At 57.1% G+C, this 10,091-nt stretch overlaps 1 protein-coding gene across 3 annotated transcripts; it reads left to right on the top strand.

Annotated features, from left to right (window-relative positions):
* The first annotated feature begins 3,849 nt into the window (after positions 1-3,849).
* On the top strand, positions 3,850-10,084 carry LOC102368149 (cytochrome P450 2C19-like). Of its 3 annotated transcripts, none has more exons than XM_025213043.1 (9): positions 3,850-4,888; positions 5,740-5,902; positions 6,195-6,344; positions 7,160-7,320; positions 7,675-7,851; positions 7,968-8,109; positions 8,238-8,425; positions 9,516-9,657; positions 9,773-9,988. In XM_025213043.1, exons 1-9 carry the CDS (start codon positions 4,712-4,714, stop codon positions 9,841-9,843), a joined length of 1,371 nt encoding a protein of 456 aa, XP_025068828.1. In that variant the 5' UTR covers positions 3,850-4,711; the 3' UTR covers positions 9,844-9,988. The 3 variants fall into 3 exon arrangements, with proteins under 3 accessions (XP_025068828.1, XP_014379041.1, XP_025068829.1); XM_014523555.2 differs by having other exon boundaries at positions 4,712-4,888; positions 9,787-10,084; XM_025213044.1 differs by lacking the exon at positions 3,850-4,888 and having other exon boundaries at positions 5,814-5,930; positions 9,787-10,084.
* Positions 10,085-10,091: the final 7 nt, after the last annotated feature.

Raw genomic sequence — 10,091 nt, 5'->3', positions numbered from 1 at the left:
AGCCCCGCCATGGGTACCCCACCTGGGCCACCTCCAGCCCTTTAAGAAAAAAAACCCTGAAAATCCCCCCAGACTCCCCACTCCTGCCAGCAGGGGGGAATCCCCGCTGCCCCCCGCTGCCCTGAGCCACATGAGGGGCTCTGCATGAGCCTCTGAAGCCCCAAGGCCCCCACAGGAGGGGTGAGTCTCAGGGCTTTTCTTGGGTGTTTTTTTTCTTAAAGGGCTGAATATGGCCCAGGCGGGGCACCCATGGGTGGGCTGGAGGAGCAGAGGGGGTCAGGGGGCTCATGGAAGAGTCTCCCATGCAGTGTGAGGCACTGGGGGGGCAAGGGGAATCACCCCCCACACCCGGCAGTACCCAGTGAGCACCAGGGCTTTTCTTTAAAGTACCGAGCTGGGGCGGGGATGGGGAAGCCAAGGTGGGGCTGGGGGATTGGGCGAAGGTCGGGGGGCCTGAAGGAGCAAGGGGGTCAGGGACACTTGCAGGGGTCCCCCCATGGTCCCGTCCCCCAGCCCCTGTCCCCTGCCCCGAATACTTACCAGCTTGGAGACGGCTGCAGCTCCCTGCTGCAGCCACCGGAGACTGCCCGATTCATCAAAGCTCTCTGAATCTTTTCCAAAGATTTTCCTTTAAATTTGTCCCCTGATTCGATTTGGATTCAGAGATTCAGCCACCAAATTGGGCCGAATCGAATCACCACCCAAAGCTTCGCACAGCCCTACCTGCTAGCTCAGCCAGGGTCTGTGCAGGTGCTGGAATTAGAAGGAGCAGCTTCAAAACACATAACCTGTTTCTGGTAAAGCACAGAGCCATTGGCAGGAGCCACTTGCAGCTGCCCTGCACAGAGAGCTGCCTTCGGATCTCAGGGGCCTTTCCACCAGCTGTCCAGAGCAATAGGTCATTATCCACTGGCTGGATGAGATGCTAGAGGGGTGTTGTATCCACTGGCTGGATGAGATGCTAGAGGGGGGAGGAAGGCTGAGCTGAAGTGTTTATGAAGCCACCTTAGCTGGAAGCAGGTTTAGATTCAATCATAAGTGAAACCCAAGCCCAGATTTCCTGGAGGAAGTATGGCTGGTGGCTCCTGTGCCCCCAGACTCGTTCAGGCAGGCAAGTGTCCCATGGGGTGGGGGAATGTTCCAGCTCCCAGTGCTGCTCTCTGCTCTGCAACCTGCCAGTGTCTGCCTCGTAGAAACGCCTGCAGGAGGCAGGAGCTGGGCAGACCAAGAATTGCTCTCTGTAGGACTGCAGAGCACAGAAATGGTCTCACTGCTGCAGCCCCTGTGTAACCCTGAGCCTGGATGCTCTCTTTGCCCACATCTGATTTGGAAGCACAACCACTTTTATTTGTATAAACAAGTTACACAACTGTTGTTGCATCTCAGGTAGGTCCAAGGAGGTGATCCTCCCCCTCTACTCGACACTGGTCAGGCCGCAGCTGGAGTACTGTGTCCAGTGCTGGGCACCGCACTTCAAGAGGGATGTGGACAACATTGAGAGGGTCCAGAGGAGGACCACTCACATGGTCAAGGGGCAGCAGGGCAGGCTCTACGAGGAGAGGCTACGGGAAATGAACCTGTTCAGCCTTCACAAGAGAAGGCTGAGGGGGGACCTGGTGACCATCTATAAACTCACTAGGGGGAACCAGAAGGGTTTGGGGGAGACGCTGTTTCCCCTAGCGCCCCCCGGGATAACAAGGAATAACGGCCACAAGTTGATGGAGAGTAGGTTCAGATTAGACATCCGTAAGAACTACTTCACTGTCAGGGCGGCTAGGATCTGGAACCGACTTCCATGGGAAGTGGTGCTGGCTCCTACCCTGGGGGTCTTTAAGAAGCGGCTTGTTGCCTACCTGGCTGGGGTCATTTGAGCCCAGTTTTCTTCCTGCCCAGGCAGGGGGGCGGACCTGAAGATCTACAAGGTCCCTTCCGACCCGACTTCTATGAGTCTATGAACTAAGGTGCTTGTGTCAGGATCCTCTGGATGGAGCTTTAAGGCGGCTCTCAACCCAGTCGAATGCCTTCACAGGAGATAAGCCTGTTGATAAAGGGGCTCCCACTGACCATGGATCCCCTAGGTGTTGGCTCTGGATTTAGGATCTAGATACCTTGTTCAGGGTGGGGGACCCACCCTCAGACCAACCACAACCTTTCCATTCGATAATAGGCAAATTTATAGATACACATATCATGAGTGAAACCTGAGCCCAGGTTTCCTGAATGAAGTTTGGCTGGTGGCTCCTGTACCCCTGGATTCATCCAGGCAAGTGAGTGTCCCGTGGGGCAGGGGGGATGTTCCAGCCACCGGTGCTGCTCTCTGATCAACTGTTTGCCATCACCTGCTGGGAGCCAGCAAGATGCCCTGCAGCTGCAGTGGCCTGGCCCATTGCACTTGGCCTTGTCCTCATAGGGACTCTGCAGAGTCAGAGGAGCCCAAATGAACTGGGAGAACAAAGGTTTGTGGCCAATACTGCCTGGGGAGAAAGGGCAGGACAAGCAAGGGGTTGGGCATGTGGCTCCATGGCCTGTGGCTCAGTAGAAGCAGGGTGCTTGGGGGTACATGGCCCTGGGGATATGTCAAGCCACATATGCAGCTCAGCACTGAAGGACCCTGAGCACTTCAAGAGACTCAAAGCCTTCAGTCCTGGGCACTTCCTGGATGAGAAGAGGAAATCCAAGAAGAACAAGGCCTTTGTATCCTTCTCCATTGGCACAAGCCCCTCATCCACGGTCATCACAGATGCAGGAGAGGCTCTGGGCCCCCCCACCCCCCATGTTCCACCTCCCTTCCAGCAGCGCTGCTGGCAGTGCAGGGGCTACTTTGCTACTCAGTGCTGCATGGGTCCCCAACCCTGTGGTCTGGTTGCATTTACCTTGTGTAACACTTTGCACCTTCCCCACTTCTGGTCCTCAAATCGACCATCCACAACCTTCCTAGCAGCTGTCTCATCACGCTGTTGCCCCCAGGGCACTGAAGTGTCTGTGGTGCTCGGCTCACTACTGAGGGACCCTGGGCATTTGGAGAGGCCTGGAGCCTTCACCCCTGGGCTTCTGCCCCTCTCCCCACAGTACAAGACGGATTGGACACTATAGAGGCCTCAGGGGGGCTGCCAGCACCATTGGTGCTTCCTCCCCTTCCCATTTTGCCCTGCTACCCGCCATGCCTCAGCCGTGTTGTCAGACCTACTCCCAGTCCCAGCTGGGTTCCTCCCAGGCCACGCTGCTCACAGGCTCGGTGTCACCAAGGTCATGGCTAACCTGGACCGAGCCACAGCAGGAACTGGTAGCTCTTATCCTCACAGATACCGCTGCACCTGTGGGTCTGGCTCTGCCACTGCTTCCCTTGGGGTCGATTGCTCGCTGTGTTTTGGCCTCGGTTTCCCTGTCTGTAAGTCATCCTCCTGCTTTACTCGGCCTTGGTGAGGCCGCAGCTGGAGTACTGCATCCAACTCTGGGCTCCACGCTTTGGAAAGAATGTGGGGAAGTTTGAGAGAGTGCAGAGGAGAGCCACGCACATGAGTAGAGGTCAAGAGAAGAGGGCGTATGAGGAGAGGCTAAGGGACATGGGACTCTTCAGCCTGGAGAAGATGGGGGGACTTGGTGACAGCCTATAAGTATATCAGGGGGGTGCATCAGGATCGGGGGAAACGTCTGTTAACCAGGGCACCCCAAGGGAAGACAAGTTCTAATGATCACAAACTGCTGGAAAACCATTTTAGATTGGACATAAGGAAACACTTCTTTCCTGTCCGAGTCTCCAGAGTCTGGAATAGACTCCCCCCAGAAGTGGTGCAAACACCTACTCTGGATACTTTTAAGAAATGTTTGGATGCTCACCTTGCTGGGGTGATCTGACCCCAGCTGACTTCCTGCCCCTTGGACAGGGGGCTGGACCCGATGATCTCATAAGGTCCCTTCCAGCCCTAATGTCTATGAAATCTATAATGCCAAGAGGCACCCCTTAGCCATATAGCCAGGGAGCAAGGCCTGTCTCTTCCTGGCTGTGCAGCCCCCAGCACAGTGGAGTCCTGCACCAGGTCAATGCCCCATGGGTCTGTGGCTTCCTCGGGGCCTGGGGACATGAGCTGGAACACTGTCCACGCTGGGTATATGTGTCCTGGACACAGGCTTCTCAAACCCCTTCTCACGGGGGAAGTGAAGCTGGGCAGAAAGGAGGCATTTGGTTGCTCTTCCAAAAAGGATTCCTGCCAGGTCCATGGCTGCACTAAGCCTTGTCCACATTGCCAGGCCTTCCTCAAGGTCCACACGACTGGTGTGAGCAGTGGCAAAAGAGGCAGGGCTGCCGTTGCTCCCCCAGCAGAGACGAGGAGCTGCTGCGGACGCATGGAGCTGGAGGGCGGGAGGCTCCATGTCATGCCAGCTCTTCCCCGAGAGTATGTGATGAAGCTGAAAGGGCTAGCCTGTTCTCGTCAGCCAGAGCTGGGAGCACAGAGGCCCGTTATAGTGGCTGCCCAGGAGCCCAAGTGGGAGACGAGCCTCCCTGGCTCCAGCCCTGGAGTGGGAGTGGAGATGAATGCTCCCGACCTTGGCCAACACCCTTCCAGAGGTTTATATAAGAACTAGTTAAACACTAACTTCAGTGGCAGTGCTAAGACCTCATTGGCAGGTGCCTGCACCCCTCTATTTAGTGGGATATAAAGCCCAGTCCCAGCTGGGCAGCAGGAAGCACACCATCCCTTTGGGGCTTACCATGGAGCTGCTTGGAGCCAGCACAGCTGTCCTGGCCTTCTGTGTCACCTGCCTCTTGGTCCTGGCCTGGAGGAAACCCCCTCTGGAAAGGCGGTCCCCACCTGGACCCATTCCCTTGCCCATTCTTGGAAACCTGCTGCAGCTCAGAGTCAAGGACGCAAGAAAGACCCTCCGCAAGGTCAGTGCGGAGGGCAAGCCAGGGGTTGGGGTGGTCTGGGTCAGGGGCTGGGATTGCGTCCATAGTCCCACCACCCTGCACTTTGGATCAGCGTGGGGCAGCTACTCCAGAGTGCTGGTGCCAGTAGCAGGGGCACTTCTGGGTTCAATCCCAGTCCAAAGTGCATCTGTTTTTAAACAGGGCTTGTCTCAAGCCAGCCTCATTGCTCAGCTGGTGATAACCTAATGAGCAAAGGTATTTAATTACTGCAATCTTTCCATAGCAACTGGGCTGGCGTGGGATGTACCTTTCCCTGCTCACCCCATCTGTCTGCCAGCCAGGCTTTGCTGTTACTTAATAATGAGATATGCCCTGCTCCAGGCTCCAAACTCACCTGCTCATGCTGCAGCCCATCAGAAAACATGGGGGCAAGCATGGGGAGAGGTTTATAGGGCAGGAAGGATCAGTTGGTGGGCATGGGGTGGATGGATGTGTACAGAGGCAGAGAGTGGGGAAAGACCTGTGTATGTGGACCTTGGAAGAGGGCTGTGGGGGTAGGGGATGACCTGATAAAGAAGCGGGTGTATGGGATAGAGTGGGACCTAGATGTGGATGGATGGATGGATGAGAGTATAGGAGATGGTTATCTAGCTAGCTAGAAGTAGATGGGGTTATCAGGATGAATAAGTGAGGTTTCTGTCTAATCTGACAGAAGCATACCTGGTGGGGTCTGTGTAAGGACCTGGGTGTGGATGGCTGGCTGGAGTGGAAGAGCAATGGGCAGACGGATTTGGAACGGTGGACAGGTCAAGTCAAGACTTGGGGCTGGGGCCAGGGCCTGAGACGCATGGCGATGCCTTGCATCTACACAGATGAGCGAGCGCTACGGCCCGATCTTCACGGTGTTCTTCGGCTCAGACCGCGTGGTGGTGCTGTATGGTTACGACGTGGTGAAGGAAGTGCTGGTTGACCGTAGCGAGGAGTTCTTGGACCGGGGCAGCTTCCCCTCAGCAGACAAGACCAACAAGGGCCTCGGTATGGCCTGAGCATGGCTGGTACCCAGGCGCGTGCCATGAGGTTCCCTTGATGCCCATATGGGACTTATCTCTGTGGGAGAGAACGGGGCCACTGATGGGCTGGGGGTGGGCTTTCTCCATGGGCACGCCCCGCCTGGGAGGGACGAGGAGCGTCCTGAACAGCCGTGATGTAAGGCCCGGCTACCACCTGGCGTTCCAGGCTTGGGGCTTCTTCATGCTGCTTCTGCCCCCCCCAGGGGCATCAGGACCTGAGAGCTGGCCTTCTTCCCTACTTATTCCCACCACTCCAGGCATCATCATGAGCAACAGGGAGCGGTGGAAGCAGATGCGCCGGTTCTCGCTCACCACCCTGCGCAACTTTGGCATGGGCAAGAAGAGCATTGAGGAGCGGATCCAGGAGGAGGCCCAGTTCCTGCTGGAGGAACTGCGGGCCAAGGACGGTGGGTGTTTGAGGCGGGGGCTGATGGCAGCTTCACCTCCCCAGCACCATGTCCCCATCTCTGTTTCTGTGGGTGACAGCCCTGGCTGCCCTGTGGAAGCACAGGCATGTCTTTGCGGTGTCCCCGAGTGGAGGGAGGGGTCTGGGGTCCCCCTTTTCTGCCTTGCCATAGTCTGAGTTAGGTGGCATCTGCAGCCCCCCTGGCCACCCACTGCCTTGTTATTTATAGGCTTCAATGGGGACTTCAGGGTGGAGCGGAGGTGCAGGACCCACCCTGAGGACTGATAGCCTCATGGCATGGATGGATGCATGCATGGATGGGTTTTTCTGTGGAGGGATGGATGGACAGAGAGAGAGAGACATTAATGGATATGGATTGGATGTAAAGGCAGAACCACAGAGATGGAGGGAGAGATAAAAGGATGGATGGGTAGGTGTGTGGGTGGGTGTTCCCATGGATGGATGTGCAGAAAGAGAGAGAGACATTAATAGACATCTAGACCAGACAGATAGACAGAAATAAAGAGATGGAGGAACAGATGGATGGATGGATGTGCACCCTGGATGGATAGACAGAAACACAGAGGTGGGTGGAGGGAAGATTCGGTGGCGGTATGAAGGAGGGACATATAGGTGGCTGCATGTGGAGATGGATGGCCAGAAGGATGGGCAGACAAGCTGGCGGTGGGGTGGAATGGGTGCATTTGGGGTCAGAGAGACAGCGCCACCTGACGATGGGGACACACAGGCACAGGGTGTGTGGGCTGGGAGGGCGGCTCAGCGGACCAGGGCAGACCATGGCTGGTCCCACTGCAGGGCATCCCTTCGACCCCACCGTCCCCTTCAGTTGCGCCACGGCCAACGTCATCTGCCACATCCTGTTCGGGGAGCGTTTCGACTACCAGGACAGCCAGTATCGGCACGTCCTGCGAGTGCTCAGCGATAGCTTCCGGCTTGAGAGCTCCGTCGCTGGCCAGGTAAAGGCCTGCTGCTGCTGGGCATGTCCCTTCACTGCTCCCTGCCTTGTTTTCCTCCTCTGAGATATGGGGCCAGCAACCCCTGGCTGGTGGAGGGGGTTGTTGCAAGAGCCAGTGACTGATGTTTGGGCAGCTCTCAGTGACATGGGCCAGGCATCAATCCCTATCGTGGCTAGACTGGTCTCTCTCCCATTGTGAGTTTCCCAGGTCCCTCCTTGTCCTGTCCCCAGCAGGTGCAAAAAGAGCCTCCAAGAGCAGTGGAACTGCAGGGGCTGGGACCTTGGGTACACAGGCAGGGATACAGGTGGGCTCATCCCTGCCAGGGTCACATCCCCTCCTTGATCTCTCCTCCAGCTCTACAATGTCTTCCCCGCCCTCATGGATCACCTGCCTGGGCCACACCAGACCTTCTTCCAGAACATCTCCACCATCCAGGGCTTTGTGGCCAGCAGAGTCCGGGCTCATGAGGACACTGTGGACCTCAACGCCCCCCGGGACTTCATCGACTCCTTCCTCCTCAAGATGGAGCAGGTGGGGCTGGCGATGGGGGCAGACCCTTGGAAAATCAGCTCACAACTGGCTTCCATGGGGTGCCAGCCCTGTGCTGTTGGTGAGGCTCCATGTCCATGCCCTGTTTCCACCCCCAGGAGAAGCAGAACCCCAAGACAGAGTTCACCAGGGAGAACCTGATGATGACCACCTACGACCTCTTCTTCGCCGGGACGGAGACCACCAGCACCAGCCTCCGCTACGCCATCATGGTGCTGCTCGAACATCCGGCCGTGGAAGGTGGGCTTGGGTCTGCTGGGGCGCAGAGCGGAGGGGTTGCTACGTCACTTCCTCCCCCACTCCCGAGCCTCTGCCCCCTGTGAGAGGGGCTGGATGCAGTGCCTCTGACCCCCTTGATCCCTTGGCAGAGAAGATCCAGGAGGAGATCGACCAGGTGATCGGGCGGGAACGCGGTCCCACCATCAAGGACCGGGCAGAGATGCCCTACATGGATGCCGTCATCCATGAGGTGCAGCGCTACATTGACCTCCTCCCCTTGGGCGTACCCCGCATCACCAGCTGCAACACCCACATCCACGGCTACCACATCCCCAAGGTACGTGGGGCTCCTCCCTCCCGGTGCCACGTGCGATATGAGGCCATGGGGCAGCCGTGTCATTGCTACAGCATCTGTGCCCAGCCAGCTGCCTGGGCACCTCTGCTTCTAAGTTGGGATTCACTTGCAAAGCATCCGGGCAGGGGCTGGGTCATTCCCCAGCCGACATTTGGATTGAGACTTTTGCTTGGGATTCATAGATTTATATTCATAGCTTCATAGGTTATAGGGCTAGAACGGACCTCACAAGATCATCGGGTCCAGCCCCCGCACCAAGCAGGAAAGATAACTGGGGGTCAAGTGACCCCAGGAAGGTGACCATCCAGTCTCCTCTTGAAGATTTCCAGGGGAGGCGATTGCACCACCCATGGAGGGAGCTTATTCCACAGTCTGGACACCCCAACTGTGAAGAAGTTTTTCCTAATGTTGAGCCTGAAACAGTCTTTGTGGCCATTTCTCCTGGTTTTTCCCAAGGGTGCCCTGGTGAATAGTCGTTCACCGAGCCCCTGATGTACTGCCCTGATGTAGCGGCAAGCTGCTACCAAGTCCCCTCTCAGCCTTCTCTTCTTCAGGCTGAAGAGTCCAGGTCCCTCATCCTTTCCTCATATGGCTTGCCATGCAAGTCTCTGATCATACGGGTGACTCTTCTCTGGACTCTCTCAAGCTTTACCAAGTCCTTGTTGAAGTGTGGTGCCCAGAACTGGATGCAGTACTCCAGCTGTGGCCTGACCAGTGCAGAGTAGAGCAGAAGATCACCTCCTTGGTTTTGCTGGAGATGCATCGATTGACGCATGCCAGGGTATTGTTAGCCCGGCTGGCTACAGCATCGCACAACTGGCTCACGTTCACTGGAGCTCACGTTCATGATCGCTGGAATTGCTGATGGTTAAAGCTGTATCACTGGGGGGCAGGGGGAGGTGTGCGTGGTATGCAAATGAATACAATAATAGCTCATTTGGGAAGCTAATCAAATGTTTTCAGCTGTGCATTCCTGGTCAGACAGCCTGGATCAGTCTCCATTCCCTGCCGGCGCCCGCCGTGGGCTATCCAGTCCCCCTGATCTCACTGGTGTGGTTGCTCCTCCCCGCAGGGCTGCACGGTCTACCCCATGCTGAGCTCTGTGCTCCATGACCCCAAGCATTTCAAGAACCCGGAGATGTTCGACCCTGAGCACTTCCTGGATGACAAAGGGGCTGTCAAGAAAAACGAGGCCTTCATGGCCTTCTCAGCAGGTAGGACCCAAGCGGAGGAGCCTCCAGGGGATCTGGGGGAGGGTTAGGCGAGGTACCCAGGGTGGTGCTGAGAGTCTGCGGCAGAGCTGGGGCTCACTCCGTGCCCTGACCGCAGCCTCGTGCCCCCAGGGAAGCGAATGTGCATTGGCGAGAGCCTGGCCCGCATGCAGCTCTTTCTGTTCCTGACGGCCATCTTGCAGAACTTCCGCCTGCAGCACGCACCGGGCGTCAGCCAGCTTGACCTCACCCCTGACGTCAGCGGTTTTGGCAACATCCCGCGCCCCTTCCTACTGCGCCTGGCCCCTCGCTAGCCGGCCCTCTGGCCACGGCAGCCCTGGCAAAGGCACCGTGGTGAGACTCGTGCTGTGCTGGCCTGCTGGGGGGTGGGGCAAGGGGTTCAAGGGGCTGGAAGTCTTCTGCTGTGTCTATGGGAG

Source organism: Alligator sinensis, unplaced genomic scaffold (genome assembly GCF_000455745.1).
Source record: "Alligator sinensis unplaced genomic scaffold, ASM45574v1 scaffold1667_1, whole genome shotgun sequence".
Classification (NCBI taxonomy): Eukaryota; Metazoa; Chordata; order Crocodylia; family Alligatoridae; genus Alligator; species Alligator sinensis.
Note: the sequence above shows the minus strand (reverse complement) of the source record. Positions and strands in the feature narration are given on the sequence as shown.

What these genes read in the sequence shown, in the direction of transcription:
- LOC102368149 (XM_014523555.2), top strand. Translation starts at nt 4,712, where the DNA reads ATGGAGCTGCTTGGAGCCAGCACAGCTGTCCTGGCCTTCTGTGTCACC. An exon ending in CAAGACCAACAAGGGCCTCG is followed by an intron (nt 5,903 to 6,194) that starts GTATGGCCTGAG and finishes CCACCACTCCAG; the next exon opens with GCATCATCATGAGCAACAGG. An exon ending in ACGGCTACCACATCCCCAAG is followed by an intron (nt 8,426 to 9,515) that starts GTACGTGGGGCT and finishes TCCTCCCCGCAG; the next exon opens with GGCTGCACGGTCTACCCCAT.